This window comes from Trichechus manatus, unplaced genomic scaffold (genome assembly GCF_000243295.1).
Source record: "Trichechus manatus latirostris isolate Lorelei unplaced genomic scaffold, TriManLat1.0 scaffold00081, whole genome shotgun sequence".
NCBI lineage: Eukaryota > Metazoa > Chordata > Mammalia > Sirenia > Trichechidae > Trichechus > Trichechus manatus.
Window position 1 is genome coordinate 5,871,814 of NW_004444017.1, and position 26,626 is coordinate 5,898,439.

A 26,626-nucleotide genomic window follows, 5' to 3' on the forward strand; every position below is an offset into this window, starting at 1 on the left:
AGAGGATGGTTCCAGGGTGGAAAAGCCCTAAACAGACTTTATAGTTTCTCAAGTTTTCCTTGGAATAGCCCTGTCAGGGCACCCCCTCACCACACTCTTTCCTGCTCCACTAAAAATAGGAAAGGCTTACAACCCTGCCCTGTCTCCGTCCCAGGTCCAGCGCAATCAACGTTGTGAAGATCCTGAGAGTTCTGCGAGTACTCAGGCCCCTGAGGGCCATCAACAGGGCCAAGGGGCTAAAGGTGAGAGAAAGGTGGGCCTGGGCCTGAGCCTGGCCAGGGAGCCACCCACAGGGCCAACAAGCATCAGCTACTCAGTTCGTTAGTGGAACTCAGTAGAGGTGAGGGGTGGGCTTCAGGGAGGAGATAGTGGTCAGGCTGCCATGTTGGAGCCTGGACTCTGCCTGCCTACACTTCTGGTCCCACTCAAGTCCTGATTCCATGCTGAACAGAATAATGACAGAGGCAGCAGCCATTTAGAACCTGAGCCCCTAGTAAAATGCAAAGGGGAGACCCTCACACAAACCTGGTGCCCCACGTTGAACAGAGGAACTATTCCTACATCCCTACTGCAAAAATAGGAAATTAGCAGGGTTCTTTATCCCTGTTGTCACCTAAAGTCCAGTGGGGGACTTTTTTTTTTTTCATTGTTGTAGTTTAGATGAGGTTTACATTTCAAGATAGTCTCCCATACAAAAATTTATACATACATTGTTATGTGACCCTAATTGCTCTCCCCATACAGTGACAGCACACTCCTCCTTTCCACCCCGGATTCCGGTGGGGGACCTTTGAGTTCATTGGCTTCCATTGCTCACTCAACGTGTGACTCTGGGAAACTTATTTTGCTTTTTTTGAGCCTGATCTCCTCCACTTGTGGCAAAGGGGTTGCCTCCCCAGAGAGGCTCATGGCTTGGCCAGAGGAGGCTGAGGCTGCAGGCACCTCGTGAAGCCATGTCCCCTTCCCCTGACCCTCTTCCCACTGCAGCATGTGGTTCAGTGTGTGTTTGTTGCCATCCGGACCATCGGGAACATCGTGATTGTCACCACGCTGCTGCAGTTCATGTTCGCCTGCATCGGGGTCCAGCTCTTCAAGGTAAAGTCTTGGCTCTGATTTGTGGTTCTGCTTCCTTCCCCTCCCATCAACACTCCCAGGGAAGGTGTCTTGGTTTCCTAGGGCTGCCATAACAAAAATACCACAAAGTGGGTGGCTTTGTGTTGTTGTTGGTGCCTTCGAGTCGATTCCTACTCATAACGACCCTATGTACAACAGAACAAAACACCGCCCGGTCCTGTGCCATCCTCACAGTTGCTGCTATGTTTGAGTCCATTGCTGCAGCCACTGTGTCAGTCTCATCTGTCAGTTTGTCATACTGTGGTGGTTTGCGTGTTGCTATGATGCTAGAAGCTGTGCCACTGGTATTTCAAATGCCAGCAGGGTCACCCATGGTGGACAGGTTTCAGCAGAGCTTTCAGACTAAGACAGACTAGGAAGAAGGACCTGGCAGTCTACTTCTGAAAAAAATCGGCCAGTGAAAACCTTATGAATAGCAACGCAACATTGTCTGATATAGGGCTGAAAGATGAGCCCCTCAGGTTGGAAGGCACTCACATACAACTGGGGAAGATTTGCCTCCTCAAAGTAGAGTTGACCTTAATGATGTGGATGGAGTCAAGCTTTCGGGACCTTCATCTGCTGATGTGGAATGACTCAAAATGAGAAGAAACAGCTGCAAACATCCGTTAATTATTGGAACGTGGAATGTACGAAGTATGAATGTAGGAAAATTGAAAGTCATCAAAAATGAAATGGAATGCATAAAGATCGATATCCTAGGCATTAGTGAGCTGAAATGGACTGGTATTGGCCATTTTGATTCAGACAGTCATATGGCCTACTATGCCAGGAATGACAAGTTGAAGAGGAATGGCATTATGTTCATCGTCAAAAAGAACATTTCATTGATCTATCCTGAAGCACGATGCTGTCAATGGTAGGATAATATCCTTATGCCTACAAGGAAGACCAGTTAATATGACTATTATTCAAATTTCCTCACCAACCACTAATGCCAAAGGTGAAGAAATTGAAAATTTTTACCAACTTCTACAGTCTGAAATTAATGAAACATGCAATCAATATGCATTGATGATTACTAAGTGGCCTTAAAGGACAATAATTTTATTGTCTCACAGTTCTGGAGGCAAAAAGTCCAAATCAGGGTGTCAGTCATGTCAATTCTATCTAGGGGGTTTGAGAGAGGAACTGTTTCATGCCTCTTTTCTAGTTTTGGTGGCTGCAGGCAATCCTTGGTGTTCCTTTGCTACTTATGGTATGCATCTGGCTGTGTCGTTATATGGCATCTGTCTTCCCCCTGTGTGTGTCTCTGTTTCTATGTCTGGCCTTCTTTTCTATGAAATGCCATTCAGAAAGGGTTAGGATTAGGATTTGCCCTACTCTGGTATGACTTCATTAACTTCACTGACAGTATCTGCAAAGAAAAACCCTATTTCTCTAAACAAGGTCATATTCACTAGTGCAGGGGTTAGGACTTCAACATACCTGTTTGGGGGACACAATTCAATCCATAACAGAGAGGAACTGGAGATACAACAAAAATAGGAGAGTAGCCTCCAACCACAGCCCTACACTCGGCTTCCCAGACACAGGAGGGAGTAGCCTGGAAGAAGGCTTTGCCCCACCAGGCCAAAGATTCCTCCCCGTCTCAGCTTTGCCTGCCCTTTTGGTCCCTGCCCTTTCTTCTAGCAAGAAAGGGAGAGAGGCTTCCATGCTCTGAAACCTCTAAGTCAGTCACCTACTTAAAATCTACAGCAGTTCCCTGTTATCAACAGCATCAAGTCCACCTTTCTCCACCTAGCTTTTGGGACCCTGCATCTGTCCAGGTTATCTCCCACTGGCCAGGCCCCTCAGCTACAATCAGCTGCCGTCCTCCTTGATTTCTGCTGTTTTCTGCCTTATCTTTTTAGTTCTGCTGTTCTCCTACCTCATCTCCCTCCATATAACCTTCCACAGACTTCCTCCCACGTAATTCATCCCTCCAAGCCAGCTGCTCTTACACCCTCCTCACAAGACCTTCCTAGAGATGCCAACTGTCCTGGATTGGTGCTCCCTTTTTTTAATCCCAGTGGTACTTGCAGCATTGAGTGTCTTCATTCATTGACTGCTTTATATATGTGAGTTATGTCTTCCCCAACTAGATTCTGCGCTCCTTAAGCTTTTTATCCCACAATCCCAAGCACATTGCTGGGTTATATAGATGCTCACTAATCGTTTTTTTTTTTTAATTCATTCATTGATTAATGGACATCTCCAATCGTTTTGTTCTTCTGTCTTCCAGGGAAAGCTCTACACCTGTTCAGATAGTTCCAAGCAAACTGAGGCAGAATGCAAGTGAGTACAGGCTGGAGGACAGCCAGCACCAAGGCTGATTAACTCTGGGAGGCTGGTGACTTGGCATGAGAGGACGGGCTGCCCATTCCTTCTCAAACAACAGTGGCTACTGGACTTTTACTTATATGCAATCTTGTCCCTTTGACGAGACATGTAACATTATCTATTCCTAAAGGTTCTACCCATGAAGCTCTTCCCAGTGGCTAAAACTGTGGGGTTTAAACCTAACCAGTCCCAACCCACCCAGCATGCTGGGAGTCATTGTTGGGCCAGGTGTGAAGGGAGGTTGGAGACCCCAGAATGAACTCTTTCTCTCCTCTCTCAGGGGTAACTACATCACGTACAAGGATGGGGAGGTTGACCATCCCATCATCCAGCCCCGCAGTTGGGAGAACAGCAAGTTTGACTTTGACAATGTTCTGGTGGCTATGATGGCCCTCTTCACTGTCTCCACTTTTGAAGGGTGGCCAGAGTGAGTATGCAAACCAAGGCCTTACCCAACCTGATATTAGAGGGTCAAGTCATTGGCCTCCCACCCATTTCCCAAGTTGTGTTAATGTCCCTCACCCCTTCCCAGAGGTCATACCTGTGTCCTCCCCAGGCACTGAGGGTGTTTCTAGAACAACCTGTAGTTCATGGTCACTGTTAAAACATAGATTCTTCTTCTTCTAGAAGATGTCAACATTTTAGAAATGCCCAACAAAACTGAGCTTCTTTTAGGCCTCCTTCTCACCTCGGTGTGAGCCATAATAATACGGGTCTCTGTCATTACACACGTGACATCTGGGAGTGGGATACGGGAAGAGTTTTCCCAGTTGTGGGCCCTTTCATCACCACAGGATGCAAGATTACCACTCTCAATATGCACTCAATGTGGATAAAGATGACTGAAGTATCTCTGTTTTATTAGATTCTGTCCTAGTCTCCTTATAGAGAGCCTTGTCTGTATTTGCAGTGGAAAGTAAGGAAGGGATGAAAACTTGTGTCTAAGGTCCTCTGCAGAAGCACACCAAAAAACCAACCTGGTTAGTGTCACCTCTACCATGCAGATTGTCCATCAGGTGCCCGTTATATTTTTGTATAGACACCTGCTTACCCCCAGTATTTGTTCCAGTGAAATTATAATCTCAAAATTCAGAAAACTCTAAATATTTCTAAGTCAACAACAGTGCATGGAACTTAGATGAAAGTAGTTATTATTATGTGGTGAAATACAGATGACACCTAAAGCACAGCTAAGCACTGTGGAGAGTGACAAAGGAAGTAGAGGAAGTAATCCCTGCCTGAGGAGAATAACAAGTGTAATGGGGCACATCGCTCTGGCTTAAATGAGTAGCACACATGTGTAAACTGCGAAAGTATAAAGCCAAAATATTGTTGATAGTCTGAATGAACATGGGTCATGGAAGTGTTTTTATCTAAATTGATGTTTGCTCTCAAATAGATTTATTTTATGTGCACTCTAACCTCCTCTGAGTCCATGCCAGTTTGCAAAGTTGTTTCAATTTTATCAATATTATCAATATTTGAAGTCAATGTCCATGACTCATGTTACATTTAAGTAGTTTTTGACAGTTTCAAAACTCCTTCATATACCAACTATCCTGCAAGGCAGGAAAGTCAGGAGTTACTGTCTCTATTTTCCAGATGAAGAATCTAAGACTCAAAGAGGTTAAGTGATTGGCTCAAGGTCACACGGCCAGTAAGTAGCAGAGCTGGGACTTGAACCCAGATCTTCTGAATCCTAGCCTAGAGCTATCTCCAGTAACCCTGAATCCAGGGACTCCTAGGAGCAGCAGTGCCATCATTCCACAGAGGTGACACTGCTTCTCCAGTTCCCTCTGTGGGGCCTGTCTCCTCCTCCAGGCTGCTGTACCGCTCCATCGACTCCCACACGGAAGACAAGGGCCCCATCTACAACTACCGCGTGGAGATCTCTATCTTTTTCATTATCTACATCATCATCATTGCCTTCTTCATGATGAACATCTTCGTGGGTTTCGTCATCGTCACCTTCCAGGAGCAGGGGGAGCAGGAGTACAAGAACTGTGAGCTGGACAAGAACCAGGTAGCTTCCTAGGAAGGAGAGGAGCAAGGAGGTGAGGAGGGAAGCAGGGCCCACATAAGGAATGACAGCAGTTGGCAACTGTGGCCCACCCAAAGGAGAGGCTATAGTTAGGGAAGAGGTCAATACAGATACTAAGATCATCTGTCCACTCCTCAACGAGCAGAGGGCTCTCCGTCTTCCTGAGTAGCCTGTGCAAAAGCAGTGCAAATCCCTGGAAATCCCAAATTTGGCAAATGTATTCATCCAACAAGTATTGATTAAGCACTACTTAAGGAGATCCTGGTAGCTCAGTGGTTAAGTGTTTGGCTGCTAACCAAAAAGTCAGCAGTTCGAATCTCCCAGCCGCTCCTTGGAAACACTATGGGGCAGTTCTGCTGTGTCCTGTAGGGTTGCTATGAGTCGGAATCGACTCGACAGCAACGGGTATGATAGGGTCTGTGAAAAAATCTTATGCCCTCTGTAGAAGTTGACAAGTTAGAAGGTGCCTGGGTATGTTGGCACAGTTGATAAAGAGGAAAGAAACTGGAGCCAAGTGAGGGTGAGAGCTTTTGGGATGGGATGGGAAAAAGAGCAGCTTTAGAAAACCACTCTTAAATGTTTTCTTAAGGAAAACACACATAGATATGCATGAGGTGGGGGCAGGAACAAGATTTAAGTAGGGGCAATATGGTAATGTTCTGTTAGGCTATGAAATCCCTGCTTCTCAGAAAAAGAGCTGGGAACTCCCGTTAGTGAGGAATGAAGCTGTTAGGGTTGGGTGTAGGGTGTGGTCACTGAGGCCAGCTAGGTTCCTGATGAGAAGACTGATGGGGACATCCCTGTTCTGAGTGACCAGAGGACTGCTAATGGAAGGAGCATGACACAAAGTTCATCTCTACCCCATCCAGGCTGGTTGATCACCTCATGGGTTTTGATGTCAGCATCTTAGGTGTAGACTCATCATCCTGGCTGCTGTGTGGACTTTGCATTGGAAGTAAGGCAGGAAACAGGAAACAGGAGCAATGTAATAGTGTAGATGAGAGATGAGTAGACCCTGCATCAGGTCTGTACTATTAGAGATGGAAAAGAGTAGAAGGAGGTAAAATCAGTAAGGCTTAGAGATTGGATATGGAGGCTGAGGGTAAAAAGAAGAGGCTGGAGTGACTCCCAGATTCCTGATTTGGTACAGAGAAATGAACTGGGTCTGTGCTAGAGTCCCAAGAATCTAGTCAGCCTAAAATCTTATGCCCTATCAAGAGCTGTGCCTTCTGCCAAGGGAGACAGAAAGAACAGAAGGCTTTTCCTCTTCTCCTTGTGGATTGATTTAGGACAGGAAAGAAAAATTGAGGAGAGAAGTGTTCCAAAGAGTCTGTGGCATTGGATATAATCAATGAGAAAACCAACTATCAGTCCATCAGTAAGTATTTATTAAATGCTGCCTAAGTGCTAAGCACTCTGCCAGGCATTAGTGGGTTGGAAGAAAAAGAGACACATGTAGACCTTGCCTACAATTTAAATAAGGAGACTTGACTAGAAGGAATTCTCTCCTTGATTAAGGGAGTGATGGAAAATCACATATTTTTCCAAATAACATCTCAAACCTGTCAGTGAGCTAGAGCAGTAGATTATTTCTCTGACTTCCTGAGACCCCTATCCCCAGGGTGTGTAGTTTCATCTACATCCCACCCTCCTCTGTCATCCCCCATAGTATCACCCAGGTAGCTAACCCCACTCTCTTCCCATCCCCACCTCTCCTACTGCCTCCCTCCAGCGACAGTGCGTAGAATACGCCCTCAAGGCCCGGCCCCTGCGGAGATACATCCCCAAGAACCAGCACCAGTACAAAGTGTGGTACGTGGTGAACTCCACCTACTTTGAGTACCTGATGTTCGTCCTCATCCTGCTCAACACCATCTGCTTGGCCATGCAGGTCAGTCCAAGGGAGAGCACTGGTCCAAAGATGCTTCCATGGGGAGAATGCTATGGGAGGATATGAAGTGTAAAAGAGCTACATTATCCTCTCTGGTTTGTCCTGTCCCCAGCAGCCAAGGGAGGCAGAAAGAGAAGAAGAGATGGCCCCTTCTCCCTGTTGGAGAAAGGCAAATGTCCCTTCTCAAGGATGAGCTCCTCTCTGGGACCTTTGAAAGAATCTGTAGCACCCTAGGTTGATAAAACAGAGAGAGGGAAGGAATGGAGAACAGAGAGAGTGAGCTTTAAGTGTGCATTATTGTCAGTAAAGCATGAGGTGTGGAGATTGGTTCTATATCCACCTGTCTTCAGGGAGGCCAGCTTGTGCTAGAGGTCTCTTGAGTGCCAGGAGTCTCCATAAAGTTGTCCCAACCAATCAAAGAAGGAACACAAAACTCAGCCAACCTTCATTTTCAGAGATGGCAAAGAAGGAAAGAACTTGTAGGACCCTGAGTCCACCTGACTGCCCATGAGAGGTAGAGGCCCTGCCAGGGGTTTGTTTGAAGGAAGATCTCTGAGATGAGGGCCTCTGGGAAGGCTGAACAGAAGGTAGAGGGTGGAGAGGAATCGGGATATCCCAACCTCGTTTTTATGGTTTCTCTCTTCCCCACTCCTTGGGGATCTGCCCGTCCCCTCAGCACTACGGTCAGAGCTGCCTGTTCAAAATCGCCATGAACATCCTCAACATGCTCTTCACTGGCCTCTTCACTGTGGAGATGATCCTGAAGCTCATTGCCTTCAAACCCAAGGTAGGCCTCTCATTAAATTGAAGGTGCTGGAGGATGGAGACGAAGGGGAGGCAGGAATGAAAGTATTGAAGGAAGGAGAGTGAGGGGCAGAAATAATCAGTGAAAGGACCTCAACCTGCCGAGAGTTGTTGAACCAGGCCAACTCCTTGAAGCAGAATCTCAACTCAGGGTCTGGACCATAGCTGGGATGCACAGGAAGCTGATTCCTCCCTGAGTGAGCCTCTCCTTCTAGGAGAGGCAGATGATGGTCCTTCTCCTCTCACTTCCCACCCTGTCTCTGGCCCATCCCACAGTCCATAATCTAGAGGAAACTATGCCCACAGACTGGCAAACCAAACCTCTCCAGGCCCAATCCCCGAGACCCACTCAGGCATCTGCGGCGCCCTACCCAATCTCATCATTTACAAAGACCAACCTCATGTAAAAAATTCAGCTGGGGCTGAATTTGCTCAGGTTTCAGTGTTCTGGATTCAGAGGCTACTTCACTGCTCCCTTGCACCCTCCAGCACAGGAAGAGAAGTTACCTGTAAATTTCTATGCTTTGCTCTTTGTAAGTGCTTCTAGAAAAAAACAAAACAAAACATTGGGAGGGAAGATCAGAACCATTGGCTGAATGAGACAGGGTAGGAAAGATTGGATTACCTGTCAATTTGGATTATCTGTGCCCTCCCCAACCAGCTCCACCTCATAGTCCTGGATAATGGAGCAGCAGACTGGTTTGAACAGTACCTTCCATCACTGGGCTCCGTAGACAGGTCAGGATCACTGGCATCCATTGGCCCGGAATTCACAACATGGAACGCCACTTCTGAAGGAGGGTTTAACAGCGTACAGTGTCTCCCCTGGCTACTAAAATACTTTGGGGGAATGATCAGAAGAAAAGGGTTGGTTCTAGGAGAATTTTGCAGTTACAGACTTGAGAAAATCTCTGCAGCTTTCAGAAACTTCTCTTTCCCTCCTTTACTAGCAGTATTAATTGCTGGCAGGAGAAAGGAAACATTGCTCCTTGGCTGTTGAATCCATGTTAATTGACTAGCATATCCATCTTCTTTTTTGAATTAATATTCAGCTAAGATTTCTTGATAACCTACCATGGGCTATATATACATCATTGCATGTAATCCTGAAACACTCCATAAAATAGGTATTCACATCCCCATTTTAGGATAAGGGAAGTGAGGCTCAGAGCAATTAAGTGCCCAATATTAATTATACCACTTCTAAGTGGCAGAACTGGGGTTAGAATCTAGCACTACTGACTTTATAGCTGATCTATTTTCTACCACACCAAGCAGTTACCAAGCATCTTTCCATGTCTAGTGCTCTACTGGGTACTTTTCAGAAATAGAGAAACCAGTTTTGATGGACTTAAAAGATAAGACAGATAATATTCTTGCATGCTGATTCTTCCTCTCACTCATAAAGAATGCCTAGGGATCCTGGCTAATTTTCAGAGCATAAGACTCTAAAGAACATCATTTGGTGATAATAATGGTGTTTTCCTACCCCATCCGGAGCAGCAAATATACTCTTTCTCTCTCATTTCAAAACCCAGTACCATTTAGGGATGTACATTTTGTCCTGGCCTAGAGAGGACCACCGAACTGCCCTGGCCAACTTCTGCAGGGCCCAAGTATCTCTGCCCAAATGTGGTACCATTCCAAGCCACATGGCCCAAGAGTACTGACAGGTTCACCACCCACAGCAACATGACTGGGTGAAGCTGGGAATGAAGAATCATTGCCGAGTTGGGCTTCTTCTCAGATGACAGCCTCTCAGTAGGGAAACTGGCACCATTTTCATCCAGTTTTATGAGACATATGGTTTAAATATTTCAAAGCCTTGAGTCATTCCACAATTGACTCAGATGTGTTTCTGATGATGTCTGATGCAGTCTGCAGAGCCCTGCAGTGGACTTTCTGAATCATGGCTTATGAACACAAGAGATTTATTAGGCAAACCTACCTTAGGAAGTAAATGAAACTGGCACCTCCAGGGGACTCAGCCTGAAGGACACTCCACCTAAATCCTGAAGCTCCAGGGACAATCCAATTCCTACCAAGTAACTAGCTGTGATGGTCTAAACCTTAAACTCCCTCCTAGTTTTCTTAATCCCTAGTTTTCTATGATGAGAAGACTGGGTAAATTTAGAAAGACTTTTCCCAAAAAAAGAAGAGAGCCATCCTGGGGCTATTTGCATTTCATGCCCTCCAGGGTAATCTGTGATATAAAGAGAAAGGAAAATGGCTCTGTTCCATGAATACCCCTGAAGGGACTTCTGGCAATAGAGAGGTAAAGTTCATTGGCTCTGGGTGGCCAAAGAAGGTTGACCAATTGGAAGGGACATTGAAGGAGCAGAGTTGCCTGGATTCTCATTAGGCTATTTTCTTCATTCAGGAATGTTGTTGTTGTGTTGTTGTTGCTAGGTGCGATAGAGTCAATTCCAACTCATAGCAACCCTATGTACAACAGAAAGAAACATAGCAACCCTATGTACAACAGGAGATGGTCCTGCACCATCTTCACAATCGTTGCTATGTTTTAGCCCATTGTTGCAGCCATTGTGTCAATCCATTTGGTTGAGGGTCTTCCTCTTTTTTTCTGACCCTCTACTTTACCAAGCATGATATCCTTCTCCAGGAACTGGTCTCTTCTGATAACACGCACAAAGTAAGTGAGACAAAGACTCACCATCCTCACTTCTAAAGAGCAACATCCCAAAAAATTTCAGACACAAAACCAAACCAGAAACTATTTGCAACTCTGGTAGAAATATCTAGCTGGATCTGGTCCAAGAACCAGTAGCTTCTGACAGTGACCTAAAAAAGTACACAACAGCTTTCATATCTCACAATTATTTCATTAGCATGATTGTTTATATATGATATAAATGAGCTTGCAGTTCCAAGCATTAGCTGTAAAAGAACAGTTAAGCAGCAAGGATATGGAAGATTGACATTAATCCTAGCCAGGGAGAAGTTAGCTAGTGCTTGAATTTTTTTCTCTATCCTCTTAGTCTCTGTGACTGGTTGGCTGGTTGGTTGGTTGATTGGTGGTACTCTGGTTTCATTCTTCCATTGTCTTCATGGTAATTGATGTTCCCAATGTCTTCATGTCTATCCATCTCCTCACCACTCCATGGAAAATGAATTTACTCAAGTAAATCCTGACCCTAAATACAGTTTCCCCACTTTTTGAATTCACACCCTGCTCCAAACATAAAAGGGGTGAATAAAGCCAGCTTAGAGAAATTCAACTCCCCACCAAAACCTCAGGGATCTGTGGTGATGGTTCAAAAAGAATGGGATAGGTAACAGTAGTATAAATTTGAACACCTAACAGCAAGATAGAGGAAATTCCTTCCTTAGAAGTTGGAAAAATAATTGGGAGATAACTCGATGCTACCTGGGTCCTACATGATTGTGTAGAACCAAGTTGGTCAGCATAAAAAAATTTTGGTTGGCATGGTCTGAGAGTAAGTACATAGCTGAATTGTCCTCTTATCATGAACTGATTTTATCAGCAAAGACAGAAAATAAAAAAATAAGATATCCTTTATAGTCAGCATTGAAAAATATTCAATGCCTAGGAATAAATCTAGCCAAAAATATGTGAGATCCCTACAGAGAAAACTATAAATTTTTAATAGAGAGGAATTAAAGAAAACCTAATAAATGGAGAGACATATAGTGTTCATGAATTGGATGATTCGATATTGTAGAGGTGTTATTTCTTCTCAGACTGACCCACAGATTCAACACAATCTCGATTAAAGTCCAAATTGAACTTTACCCAAGGTGAGGGTTGGCAGGAGAAAAGGGAGCCACATAGCAAATCCTTTATGGCCAGTAGGATGACCCTCGGTAGTCCCAAGGTTTCAATACATTTAGCACCACCATAGATGGGGGGTGCAGGAATACGGTTCTGGCAACAAGGTCAATCACAGCTACTCTACTGCCTACTAGAGGTTTCAGTACCAGGAGGAACGTTAGTTGCCTGGAACCTGCTACTGATGATGTCTCAGCAAGGGCCGTGAGGGGAGGGAGAGCTAGAGGAGGGGCTACAGGCTTCTCCTCCCCAGCAGAAGTGGTCTGCCCAAGAAGGTTGAACCTTACCCCAAAGGACAGGTTCCTAACTACTCTCTTCCCTATCTTCCATATGGGTCATGGAAGGATGATAACATGGACTGCTATTTCTAGACTTACCTCATTCACCTTGGCTAGAGGCATCCTTGTTGGGCTGCTGCCCACTCAGGAAATAGCCAGTACTCTGCTTCTTAGCATCTTCTCCAGTGGGAGGAAGCTGGAGGAGATTTGACCCTGGCAGCTCTCTGTGATCAAAGACTTGCTTCCCTTTTTAGATTTCTCCCAGCCTGAAAATAGTCCAGAGAGGAGAAAGGAACCAAAGTGAAAACACTCACTGACCCTCCTCGCCGCAGCTTTCTTGAATAATAGCAACCGATGCCACAGGGCACACTTTCATGTTGCAGGACATGTTAGGGCCCAAAGGCATTTCAAACCTAAGAGATGAAGGGAAGCCAATAGACCAGCACCATCCAATAGAACCTTTACAATAAATGAAAATGTTCTATATCTGTGGCTATTGAGCCCTTGAAATGTAGCTAGTGCAACTGAGTAATTGAATTTAATTTTATTTAATTAGTTTGTATTTAAATAGCTACAGTGGCTAGTGGTTGAGTTGATTCCAACTCATGGCAACCCCATGTGTCTCAGAGTGAACCAGGCTTCTTCTCCATGACATTTCCAGTATCTAGTATCCTCTATCTACCTGCCTTGGCTTCTTCAGCACAGCTGCTCTGGCTTCCGTTAAACCAGATGGTTTATCTCACCCACTCTACCCTTTCTCCAGCTGGTAATTTTCTGCTGGACTCAAATAGGGGCACCCCTCCTGGTGAGATAAGACAATCTCTTGCCCTAGGATCTCCAGTCCCAGTGTGGATTTTCTCCTGACTCTGTTGGAGCCCTGTTGGCACGGTGTTAAGAGCTCAGTTGCTAACTAAAAGGTCAGAAGTTTGAATCCACCAGCTACTCCTTGGAAACCCTGTGGGGCAGTTCTGTGGGTCACTATGAGTTAGAATCGACTCAGTGGCAACAGGTTTTGGCTTTTTTACCCCCCTGTTCGTTCTCCCAGTCATCCCTAGATTTCTTCAGGCCTTGTCAGGGGCAAGTGCTAAGGCCCTTCCCCTGCAGATTCTTTCCCATTCAGTTCCTGAACTGATCGTAACTGAGGCAGGGGTGCTTTAGAAGTTCCCACTCCCAGGTATGGTCTGGAATTAGTCTTGCTGCTCTAGGCCCGATAAAAGGTGTGCCTATGGTGGGCCCTGGGACACTCAGCTACTCTTCTCCCAGTCCATTGGACTTCTGACTGGGTGTCCTGATAAACATTTTAGTGCCCCAGTGAAACTGAAATCTGAGATCCCTAATCCTCTACCTTATTCTTGTCTGAGCCTTACCCTAGAAGTACAGAACCTTGCCTTTATACATCCCAGTTGCTGGCCAGGGACTTGCTACCTAATAGCCTTGATACCACCTCCAAAGTGGAGGTTAGCCTTCCAGCCATGTCATTTCCCCAGCTCCAGCTCTGCCAGCAGCCTCACCCCGCCCACTGGCTTCTATTGCTAGGCCCCAGTATGCCTCATAGCAAGTCACCTAAGTTATCTGGAGCCATGACTCCTTCAGCCTGCCCCCAACCACAGAGAATTTAGCCAATACTTACAGAATGTCAGTTAACAACGGGGCAATAATTCGGCTGCCACTGTATTTTCCCTGCTTGAAGGTCTTTTTTGAGGCCAACATTATCTTTCAGGATAGAGGATATGAAGACAATGGAGCCGTGGCTTCTTAGAGAGCAGAGAGGCAGAAAGAGGGTGAGGTTGCAGCAATGGCAGATGCTGACAAGGAGCCAGGCTTCTCTATCTCTTAGCCTGTTGCCCTGAAGACTGCATCAATGGGCCCCTCAGAGTTTCCCTCGGCTCAGAACTAGGGATGAGTCATAACTAGCAGGCAGCCTGGTTAATGAGAGGCTACCAGAATCAGAGCTGCACAGGACCATGAAGGATCAAATGCACTGTCTTTGTTGGGACCACTTCCCACAGCACCTGGCCTTGCTCAGGTCTCACCCATGTGAGCAACAGCTGATCTGCGACAAGGAAGAACCAGGGGACTCCTGAATGGTCCTCTTGATGGTCAGCACCATGGAATTCTTGAGTAGGACCAGTCTGCTCTACATCTCGGCAGTCTCTGAGCCTGAGAGATGGTGTTGCTGGCCTTGGACACTCTATGCATGAAGGCAGGCTTCCTCTATTTCTAATGTGAGCTACTGGTCATCACATGGCTTCCAATGGCCTTCAGAACAATCTTTTCACCACATACTGTGTTGTTCTTAGGAATGGTCTTTGTTCTTGGGAATGACTGTTGGCCCTGATATATGTGGACACAGGCCCTGCCAAGGTGGGGATCTTTGGGGGATACCCTGAGGATGTGGTCAGGATAGAAAGGGTCATCACTGGCTACCTTCTTTTCACTGGGCTTGTGTCAAAAGGGACAGACTAGGGCTGGGTCGAGACTCTCAGTTCCCATATGGACAGGCAGAATGGGAAAGCTGGAACGAGGAGATGGGTGCACAGGGAGCACTCCGGAAGAGCACTTGCTTCAGCAAAGAAACTCAGCAGCCCAAGTTACTCAGTCTACTTTGTCCACTCTATCCATTCTAAAACTGTCTTTCCTTAAAGATCCAGTCTCTGCTATGGGACATAAAACAGTACTTGTGAAGAGTGTACTTCTTAGCTCAAGTAGATACATGAGACTAAATGGGCAGCTCCTGTCCGGAGGCAAAATAAGAAAGCAGAGGGTGGGCACAACAGCCCAGGATGAAGACTGAAAGGCAGGAGGGGACAGGAAAGCTCGTAATAGGGAACCCAAGGTCAAGAAGGGAGAGTGTTGACATATCGTGGGGTTGTTAACCAATGTCGTAAAACCATATGTATACTAACTGTTTAATGAGAAACTACTTGTTCTATAAACCTTCATCTAAAGTACAATTTAAAAAAATAAAAAAAGGCAGAGAGGGTCAGGAGGTGGTTGAATGGACACGGGAAATCCCAGGTGGAAAGGAGGAGTGTGCTGTCACAGTATAGGGAGAGCAACTAGGGTCACATAACAATGTATGCAGAAATTTTTGTATGAGAGACTAACTTGAATTGTAAACTTTGACTTAAAGCACAATTAAAAAAAAAAAAGATCCAGTCTCTGGTTTCCCTTTGCAAGTAACTTTCTTCACACAATCTAACAACTTTATGAGCCACATCCTCCAGCCAGCTTGGAGGTTTTCAGGGGTATCCATCCTCTGTACATATGAGAAGGGGGCTTCCAAAGCTGAGGGTACAAATTCTTCAGGCTCAGCGCTTTGGGCATTAGAGTTCTCGTCCTCCATGAACAAGCTGCTCCCCAGAAAAAGGGCCAGGGTTCTGACATTAACCCGGTAGGTGGAGAAGTTAGGGTAGCAATCTCAGCACACAACTCAAGCCTCAAGTCAGTTAAGAAATTTACTTGTTTGATCCAGGGGAGAGAAACATTTTTACCAGCTGTGAGCAGGGCCTACTTTCCTACCCAGGCCAATGTGACATATTTAGAATGTGTCTTCCATTAACTTTCAAAATCAGACATGTTGATGTCCCCCAGCAAAGGCAACAGTTGGGTTCCTAAATGTTACTTTTTTGTTGTTAGCTGCCACGGAGTTGGCTCCTGACTCGTAGGGACCCCATGCATAAGGGGAATAGCCATTGTGATCCGTAGGGCTTTCATTGGCTGATGTTTGGAAGTAGATCACTAGGCCTTTCTTCCTAGTTCGTCTTAGTCTAGAAGCTCGGCTGAAACCCATTCAGCTTCATAGCAAAATACAAGCCTCCCCTGACAGATGGGCAGTGGCTGTGGTGAGGTGCATTGGCTTGGCTGGGAATCTAACCTGAGTCTCCTCTCACGGAAGGTGAGAATTCTACCACTGAACTACCACTGCCCCCAAACGTTGCTTAGTCCGACAGAAACAAAGCCACAGGAGAAAGGGATGCGTGAGCCTGTATGAGAGAAGCCACTAGTCAGTATAAGAAGAGGTTCAGCAAACAATACTGTGTCCTGAGCTGCCTCATAGGAGCCCTGGGGCAGCCTGGGGCAGATGGAGTGAGAAGAATGACAGGATCAAAATTTCTCTAAATGCCCCAGTCCTGGAATCTGAAGGTTCAGAAAGACCCAGTGGGCATGATTCCATCAGGAGGGCAGGAGAGACACTGATTTCCCCTCCTTTTCCATAGGATGGTAGAAATGTCAGGACTCTTTCTTTAGAGCACAGTAAAGGCCCCAGAGAAGGAAGGGGAAAGTGAGATGACCAGTAGAAAAGCATTCACACCAGGGCCATTTCCTTTTCTTTGAAAGCAAGAATCTTCTAGAAACTTGGTTTATTTCTACCAGATAATTACATTACTGGCTGAAATCTCCTTTATCTCTCAACTTTATCTCTGGCTGTAACTATACTGCTTGCCAGTAAGAGCCCTGGTGGCACAATGAATAAGAACTTGGCTGCTAACAAAAGGTTGGCAGTTCGAATCCACCAGCTTCACCTTGGAAACCCTATGGGGCAGTTCTACTCTGTCCTATAGGTTCGCTATGAGTTGGCATCGACCCAACGGCAACGTGTTTGGTTTTTTTCATTAACAAGTTTAGGTCAACCATACATTTTTGCAGGATGCAATCATTTTTGTGAGGCTTAATTTTTTACAAAATCAGATTTTGCATTATTTCTTTGCTTGATCATCTAATGTCCCTAGGTCTTGATAAGAGAGAAAATTCTGGTAGATTGAGAACCAGGAAGCCGAGATCCCATCTCATCACTTAAATTAGCTGGTGAGTGAGAGGGTGGGGAATAGGTAGCTCATACAAGCACTTGCTTTCTCCATGTCTCAGTTTCTCTGTAAAATAGGAGAACTGGCTTAGCAGACTATGGCGAGACTGAATGAGATCATGTCTAAGAAGTAACTAAGGCTTCTGGGGGAAGTGCCACCCGGATGAAACATGGCAGGATCCCTAGGCATGGCGAGTTTGCACCCAGCCCTCTAACTCAGTACAGAAGGAACTTCAGCTCCTGTCTTATTGTGCCCTTCTTGTCCATTATCATTTTCAAATGAATCCTTTGCGGTTCTGGTGTTCTGTCCTCTCTCACCCTGAGCTCATTTATTCTACCTCTTCAGCCGAATTTCTTCCTAACACCACAATATAATTTCGAGGCTCATTTTAATGCATCCTTGAAGTTGGATTGCATAAGATATAGTATAAACCATGCTATACTAATATCTAAAACTATCACTCAGCCTTTCCTACGGCTAATGCAACTCATTACTGGGCCTTACAAGATTTTAGCTCAGTTATTCGGCATTTCCTCTCTTTCCTCTGTCGCCTAAGCCTTGTCATTCTTCGTATTATTTATTTCAGGAATTCTTTCCCTGTATGTCTTTTGCTAGTGTTTTGTTGGGGGCTAAAATTCACTAACAACCCAACAGATATTTTATTGAGCACCCCGTATACTAGACAGTATGCTTGGTACAGAGGGCACAACAGTGAATACAAGTAGACTGGTTAGTCCACACTTGCCAACTTTGCCTTTTAAAGAATGGACCTCCCTGACTTTGGCCTATTCTCGGGTCTTGTGGAAGCCCCCTGTACATCATCTTATTAATCACTGGAAACCGTGCTGTTCAGCCTAGTACTCATATTCCTACTTGAACAATTGATAAACACATTAACCAATTTATCAATTCCTACGCCTCAAATTAAGTTTAGTTAAGTAACATTCAGAAGCAAGGAGGGAAGTGAATAACATGTATTAAGTGTCTATGATGAACCAGGCATTGGGTTAGGTATTTTACATTATCTCATTCAATCCATAAGACAAGTATTATGGTCTCCCATTTTATACCTGAGGAAACTGAAGATCAGAGAAAGGCTGAGCAATGTGTTCAAGACCACAGAGCTAGTTTTTTTGGTTTTTTATTTATTTTTTTGGTCTTGTTTTGTTTTGTTTTTTAACAAACACTTTTATAGTGCTTATTATATGCCTCTCACTCTTATATACCCCTTAACAAACATTAACTCATTTAATCATCATAACAACCCTAGGATTTTAATCCAGGTGTAGCAGATTCAAAAACCAAACTCTTTCCATTACACCCCATTGAAACAACAAATGTAAATAGGCTGGGATGTTGCCATGCACTTAGTGGGTCCTCAGCAAATGTTAAATTTCTTCCTTATAGCAATACTATTGTAGGAAAACCAGAGCTAAAATGAAAGCAAGCCATTCTCAACAACAACTCTCTGGAAATTAATGTCATCGCTCCATTTCTATGTCCTCTGTGTCCTCTGAGGCTCCTTGTTTCCCCTCTGCCTCTCATTTGACTGTGCTGTCTTTGGCCCCCATGTTTCCTTGGACTGGTTTGGACTTTCTGGATTTCCTTTCCAAGTCTGAAGTGATAAGTACTTTCAGGAGAGGGGTAATAAGTCTGGCTTGCTCAGTTCTCCATGTCCTGGTGGACCTTCTGTGGGGTCTCGGGGAACATCTTCAGAGCTCAATGGCTACTTTCAGCCAACTGGGGACACCCTGGCCACCAGCAGGAAATACACAGCTCTTGGACTCCTTTTTGAGGGAAGAGTTTTTCATCTCCATATAGTCATTAATAGCATAGGGAAATGTCTTGAAATCAATTCCAGGAATCTGGGTCTTGGTCACTGCTCTCTGGTCATCCTAGCTCTTTGGGAGCATGGCCAAGAACAGCCCAAGGTGTTGACTGAAGAAAAAGGGAATGACATTCTAGTGGGGCCAAGGATTTAGAATTTGAAATGAAATGATAAGGATTACGATTAGGTCACATTCAAGAATCAAGATTGTTGACTCTTGCTTTGCATTATCTTTCCCATCCATCCTTTCCTTTCTTCCCATCAGCCACTAGTAGAAGCATCCTCATTATTCTTCATGGTTCTGATTAGTTCTGAGCACCACCACCAGATTACTCACCCCAGAGCCTAGCATGGACATCTGCATTGGCCCTAACTCTCCACAGAGGCTAGTCCTCTGTCTTAAATTTAAGAACTTTACATGCTGGCCCAAGTCTAACTTTCCAGCCCTCATCTCCCCCTAGTCTCCTACCCCTGCCCTGGACTTTATTTAGAATGGACAATCACTATTCATCTTTTCCATGCAATAGATAATAAGGTACCTATACCATCCTTCCAAAAAGCCCTGGTGATGCAACAGTTAAGCGCTTGCCTACTAACCAGAAGGTTGGTGGCTCAAACCCACCAAGCAACTCCGTGAGAGAAAGACCTTGTGATTGCTCCTGTAAAGATTACAGCCTAGAAAACCCTGTGGGGCAGTTCTGCTCTGTCACATGGAGTCTCTGTGAGTGGAAAATCTACTCTACAGCACCTAACAACAACAACAACCATCCTTCCAGGCCCAGCTCAGATGCTGTGTCCTTCAAGTTGCCTTCCCAGATCTGCCCAGCAAAAAGTGGTCTCTCCCACCTCTGAATTCTCAGTGCACTTTCTTCTCCTTTCTGGCACTTACTCAGAGCTCTGGAGGGAAATACCTTATCCTTCCAACAAGACTGGAGAGTCTTTGAGCAGGACTATCTCTTATTCATCTTTATACCAAAAGCCAAACCAGTTGCCACTGATTCGATTCCAACTCATGACGACCCCATGTGTGTCAGAATAGAACTATGCTCTGTAGAATTTTTCTATGCCTGATTTTTGGAACTAGATCACCAGGCCTTTCTTCCGAGGTGCCTCTGGGTAAACTCAAACCTTCAACCATTTGGTTAGCAGCCAAGAATGTTAATCGTTTGCACCACCCAGGGACGCACCACTCTTATATCTTTATATCTCTCCAGATGCTAACACAGGAACCCCTTGTACCTATGATGTACCTGTCATGTGTATCTATTCCAGCCCCTCAATTATAAGCTCTAACATTCTAGAAGGAAACTCCTCCACCCCACCCCCAAGAGTTTGCCACTCTTCACAGGGATCCCTGCTATACCACTGGAGGGAAAGCAGAGATGGAAAGTGAAGGAAGTGGCCTCTTGACACCTTTATAGCCATCGTCTGGGATGGTGTTTGGCAGGACCGCGTTCCATGGTCACATGTTGTCCTTGTTCGGTGCTGTCCAGTCGATTCTAACTCATAGCAACCCCACGTGACAGAGTAGAACTGTCCCCTTGGGTTTTCTTGGCTGTAATCTTTATAAACAAATTGCCAGGTCCTTCTCCCGCAAAGTAGCTGAGTGGGTTCGAACCACCAACCTTTGAGTTAACAGCCAAGCACTTAACTGTTGCACCACTAGGGCTCCTTGCATGGTCACATAGATTAGGGAGATACTGGCTTCAATGTATTTAGACAGGTTTCATTAGCACAAAGACTTTAATATGTGATACATCCTGACATTTTTCCAGATCAAAGCTCTGGAGTAAAAGTTATGGGATTCCACATTTCCATACTCATTGAATGACAGAACTCTGGCTTTTTTGGTGTATTTGTTTGTTTTGTTGGGTTTTTTATAATACCAATTAACATTTCACAGAACTCATGTTCCACAGAACACACTTTGGGAGATGCTTATAAAGGGAATACCTTTTATGGGTAATTGTTCAATGGACACTAAGACTCAGCTTATCTTCCGGCACTGGTTATTGGCCAATGCTCAGTGTTAGAAAAGTGAAATACCTTGGAATGTATGATTTTCAGTTTCTTCACTGACCTGGGGAATTCAACCTTAAAAACCTCACGATCAAGCAATAATATTTCCTCTCTAAAAACTGTAATGAAACTTAGACGTTCTTTTAGGCTAGTGGTTTTCAACCCTATCAAACCCAAACCCTCCTTTTTGTAACAAGCATTTTGTAATACTTCATTTATTTTCCTAAAATAAAATTCATAGGAAATTTATATTTATGTGTATACAAAATTCACATCTTCCACATAATGTAGAAAAATAAAATAACTCGATATAATTCCTTAGCTATAATATAATGGGGGAAAGTTTGATGTTTAGTAGAAGTAATTAAAGTCGTTCCATATTAAAAGTGGGGGAAAATGAAACTGCAGAGGTGTGAGGGACCTTAAAATAAAAACTAGTGTTAAGATAAGTGACTGACAAGACTTATTTGAATATGGTGCCCTTCGTTCATGTCTGTGTGACTGTCTAAAGTCATATAGGACATACAGATAATTCTTCACTAGGCACAACTTGTCCCCGGTATTGCAGGGCATTTGGCATCCTTGTCCCCACCCACTAAATGCCATTTTGCCCCCAGGAATCATTGTGATGCTCCTATAAATTTCCAAAACACCCCCTAGAGGGCAGTGCCACCCCCCACACTGAGAACTGAGTCCCTGGGTGGCGCAAACAGTTAAACGCTCGACTACTAGCTGAAGGTTTGGCAGTTTGAACGCACTCAGAGGCACCTCGGAAGACAGGCCTGGCAATCTGCTTCTGAAAAGTCACGGCCTTGAAAACCCTATGAAGCAGTTCTACTCTGCACACATGGGGTCGCCATGAGTCGGAATCAACTTGACAGCAACCAACAACCGTAGGCTAAGGTGGAGTCTCTGGGGCGTGCAAATGGTCAGCTCACTCAGCTGCTAACCGAAAGGTTGAGGGTTTAAGTCCACCCATAGGCACTTCAGAAGAAAGGCCTGGCAGTCTAGTTTCAAAAAATTAGCCACTGAAAACCCTATGGAGCACAGTTCTACTCTGACACACGTGGGGTTGCCATGAGTCAGAATCAACTCCGTGGCAACTAGTTCACTGGTTAAGACTTTATTTAGCCTCTTTATTCAATTTTAGTTGAAACCTATTATCTACACTATTAAGAAACCACAGTGTCTCCCGCCATCAGTGGAACCCCCTAAAACCAGAAATCCACTACAAATGCAACATAAAAGGAGCCCTGGTGGCACAATGGTTAAAGAGCTCAGCTGCCAACCAAAAGGTCAGTGGTGCAAACCCGCCAGCCACTCTGTGATAGTAAAGATTCAGTGATCTGCGCCCCTAAAGGTTTCAGCCTAGGAAACCCTATGGGGCAGTTCCACTCTGTCCTATAGGGTCGCTATGAGTCGGAATCAACGCAACAACGCAACAGCAATGTAACACGTTAAAAGGAGAAGGGAAGGGAAAGAGAAGGAAGGGAGGCAGTTAGCAGATGAAATGTAATAACTCCATCCAACCCCTTTGCCCTCCAATATTAGCACTGAATCAAGAGGTTTGTGCTGTGTGGGGTAGCTGCTGCCTGCTTGGTGAGTTGGCATTACCCTGATTATTATTTATTTGTGAAGTGCCCACAGGGTACCTGACTCTGAACAGTGCATGGCAGACAGGCACAAATGGGCTTCGTCAGGCAGGGGCCTCCCCACCACAGCTCTTGTACCCGGGGATTTGCATATTGTTACAACATTGTGACAGGCTTCTTTCATGCCTGGCGCTTGAGAGCTTTAAAGTCACTATGAATGATAAAAAATAATTCCATGACTTGCATAAAGCCTTCATGTGGGAAGGGTAGTATTAGCTATTACATTTAATTATTTAATGTGGAAAATTATTCACGCTGTGTAAAAAATGCTCAGTGGGAAAGTACATTGTGGTTCTCTGTCTCCATCCCTGCCTCTGGGAAGGCAACTGGAATGCACACAGCCTGATAAAGGGAAGGGGGACTCCCAAACCTACAGGGTGCTGTGGTGTGAACCCCAACCAACTCAGGCTGGAGGCATGGCCAGTGCTTCCAGCCACTGCTCTAGATGGTCCAGTTTTAGGGGTAGGAAGGGCCTTCCAAGATGCAAGAGGCTGCTGGGCAGTGCCGGGAGGCAACCAGCAAGGCTAAGAGAAGGTAGCTTCTCAGTGAGTACAAAATTAACAGCAACCACAATAATAGTAACAATCGTAGCAACCAGCCTGCATTGAGCACAGCATTGCTCTGTGCTGGGCTCTGTAGGTACTTTTCATGTATTAATTCAACTAATCCTCACAAGGAGTACCTGGGTGGTGCAAATGGTTAACACACTCGGCTGCTAACCATGAAAGGTTGAAGGTTCAAGTCCACCCAGAGATACCTTGGAAGAAAGGCCTGGTGATCTACTTCTGAAAAATCAGCCATTGAAAACCCTGTGGGGCACAGTTCTACTCTGACACACGTGGGGTCGCCATGAGTTAGAATTGATTCTACAGCAACTGGTTTAATCCTAACAGAACCCTATGAAGGTTCGTACTCTTATTATCCCCATCTTACTGATAAGGAGGCAGAGGCATGGAGAGGTTAGGTAACTTGCCCGCACAAGCCGAGGCTAATCTTTGGAAGTGAAGGCAGCAGATTATTGCATTTATATCTTGTTCACTAAAGTGGGGGCAGCCATAAAACAAAACGAGACTAATGGGGCACAACAGTCCAGGGACAAGGACTAGAAGGCAGGAGGGGACAGGAATGCTGGTAATAGGGAACCAAAGGTTGAGAAGGGACAGTGTTGACATGTCGTGGGGTTGTTAACCATTGTCATAAAACAATATGTGTACTAACTGTTTAATGAGAAACCATTTGTTCTGTAAACTTGCATCTAAACTACAATAAAAAAAAGAAAAATCATTTGGAAAAAAAAAAAATTACAGACCAATATCCTCGTGAATATAGACACAAAAAAATGCTCAACAAAATATTAGTTTATTAGTTTTCTATAGCTGCTGTAACAAATTCTCACACACTTGGTGGCTTAAAACAAAATAAATTCTCTTACTGTTCTGGGAAAACTGAATAAAATGGGGGCAGATCACTAGCTCTAGTGAGCTCAGTGGGTCATACCTGCCCTGTTGCTAAGGAGGGAGCAGCCGGTTTGGTCAGGAAGGAGATGGGGACTGGGGTAAGAGGAAGGTAAAATGGACAGCGGGACCATTGAAGAGGTTTTAAGCAAGGCAGGGAATTGTCAGACTTGGGTTTAGAAACGCTCTCTCAGGGCCTGGGTCAGCTGCATTAGAGGCAGGCAGGTGGGAGGAGGTTGCCACAGGTTTAAACTCGTTACCAAAACAAAGGGACTGGGCTGCTCCTCCTTGTTCTACCCACTCCCAAGGCTGCCTATTCTCTGCCTTTCCTTCTCCTACGAGAAAGCTCCTTGTTACGTTCATTTTAACTTGAAGTTGCCTGCATAGATTGCAGTGTGTCCTGCAGCCTTGCCCTGCTCCAGGGATATATCCCTTTAACACTCTGGTCCTTGGAGGAGTCCTTTGCAGAAATTGGCTCAATTATTCCAGCGTTAGTAGCATGAAGCAGCTATTGGGATCCCGCAATCTACCCAGGTGCAAACTGAGGCAGAACGAGAACCTCCTGAGGCCTCCAGAAGGCGCTCAGCCCATAACTCCGAGCATTCATCTGCTCCCAGTGGGAAACCACAGGCTTCAAGAGATCTGACTCATCTTTGTATGCCCAGGTCTTGCAGAGTTCCTGGTGTCTAGTGAGTGCTCATTATGTGTTAGTGAGGTGAATAAATGAATGAGTGAATAAATGAATGAGTGAATAAATGAATAAAGGCCTTTGAAACTTTCCTAGTGAGGAAAAAGTAACAACTAGCTTAATTCTGGAGCCCCTGGGTGGTGCAAACGGTTGTCCTAGGGTAAAATCACCACTAAGTTATAGTAAAGCAAGAAGAAAGATTTTATTCAGCATATGTTCCATGAGGCAAAAGTGGGAAACAGACAAGCATGCTGCCAGAGCCGTGTCTCCCGGAGTCTGAGGATGTTACAGAATCATCAGTATATATTGACATTACAAATGGGTAAAATCATTAAAAGCTTCACATTTTCACAGATTGGCTAAAAAGATTGGCTAGATCACCGTGATTCTACATTTTGAACTTCTTAATCATCATTGGTATAAGTTTTGGTAGGAACAGTCAGGAGGGTCTTCATTGGTCCAACAGATCTTATTATTTACTAAATGCTAATAGAAAAAGAAAAGAATGGAAAATATGTGAGTTTTTTGTGCTGTAAGTACTTATTTACGTGAAAGGTCTCCTAAAAGATGTTTTCCAAGTTGTCCTAGCTATTGTTTTCATACTTCAGGGTCCAGTTGATGTGTCCTTGTGAGTCCTTGTCACTCCAGCTGGGTCACATCTTTATACTCAAAGACAGGGAATAATGGCTCCAGTTTTAACTCCTAAGTCAGTTAACACACTCGGCTGCTAACCAAAAGGTCAGAGGTTTGCGTTCACCCAGAGGCACCTTGGAAGAAAGTCCTGGTGATCTACTTCTTAAAAAAAAAAAAGGCCGTTAAAAACCCTATGGAGCACAGCTCTGTTCTGACACACATGGGGTCTCCATGAGTCAGAGTCAACTTATTGGCAACTAGTTTTTAGCTTAATTCAGGGGAAGAAAAAAAAAAAAAAGGAGCAGACAAGGTGTCCAGTTAAAAGAGAAGAGTGCCCCCACCCCATCACCACCAACCACCTTGGGCCTTCTTTCATGGGGGCAAGGATGGACTCACTTGAAAGGGAGTCACAACCACCACCCCACTGTCTGCTCCTGCTCTTCTCCCTAGGTCTGGAGCTATCTGTACAGTGTGTGCCTCCAGGCACTTCTGAATTAACAAATCACAGGACCGGAGCTGACAGAAAATGCAGAAATCCTCACTCCCTCCCAGGCTGCCAGGGGCCCTTCAAGCAGCTGTGTGCTCCAGTTATGCCTTCTCCATTAGACACCACTAATTTCCATGATTACTGTTATGTCTAAATGGCATCCTAATGTAATACAATTTATATTATCTCTGCTTGGTGTCAGTTACCATTGTGTTCCATATTCCATGGGATCAACTCTTCACAGACACACTCGGAGGCATCGCCACTGCTGCTGCCAGCTGGATTCAGTTCCTCTCCCTGGTTTATTCAACTCTCCCCCACCTTTCAGTTCCACAGCCTGGAACCCAGGAAAGATCAATGCTTCCGGGAACTGGACATGGGCTTCCCCCACCCCACCACAAACAACTTGGCCCAGCTGCCAACCTCAAATACCTTCTCTCAAATGCTTGTTCACTCAAGCTGGGAACTTTTGCTGTCTTTCAGGGATGCCCTTCCCTGGCTGAATGCAAGCCATCTTTGCCCCCATCCTCCTTCCTTAGGCCCTACGTCCACCGAGTGGCTTAAATACTTAGCTCTAACTATCGACTTGACGGCAACGGGTTTGTTTTGTTTTTGTTTTTTAATGATTAATTAGTGCTTGGAGCCCTGGTGGCACAGTGGTTAAGAGCTACGGTGAGCTACGGCTGCTAACCAAAAGGCCGGCGGTTCAAATCCACCAGCTGCTCCTTGGAAACTCTACAGGGCAGTTCTACTCTGTCCGATAGGGTCACTATGAG

General features: G+C 45.1%; 1 protein-coding gene across 2 annotated transcripts in view; it reads left to right on the top strand.

Annotated features, from left to right (window-relative positions):
• The window catches only part of CACNA1C (calcium voltage-gated channel subunit alpha1 C), a 692,837-nt gene that overhangs the window by 591,407 nt on the left and 74,804 nt on the right, over positions 1 to 26,626 (top strand). For both annotated transcript variants that reach the window (XM_023735710.1, XM_004381214.3), the window contains exons 22-28: positions 155 to 242; positions 988 to 1,095; positions 3,359 to 3,411; positions 3,737 to 3,883; positions 5,278 to 5,479; positions 7,230 to 7,388; positions 8,065 to 8,175. In XM_023735710.1, the coding sequence (XP_023591478.1) occupies positions 155 to 242; positions 988 to 1,095; positions 3,359 to 3,411; positions 3,737 to 3,883; positions 5,278 to 5,479; positions 7,230 to 7,388; positions 8,065 to 8,175 (868 nt within the window). The remainder of the gene's footprint in view (positions 1 to 154; positions 243 to 987; positions 1,096 to 3,358; positions 3,412 to 3,736; positions 3,884 to 5,277; positions 5,480 to 7,229; positions 7,389 to 8,064; positions 8,176 to 26,626) is intronic.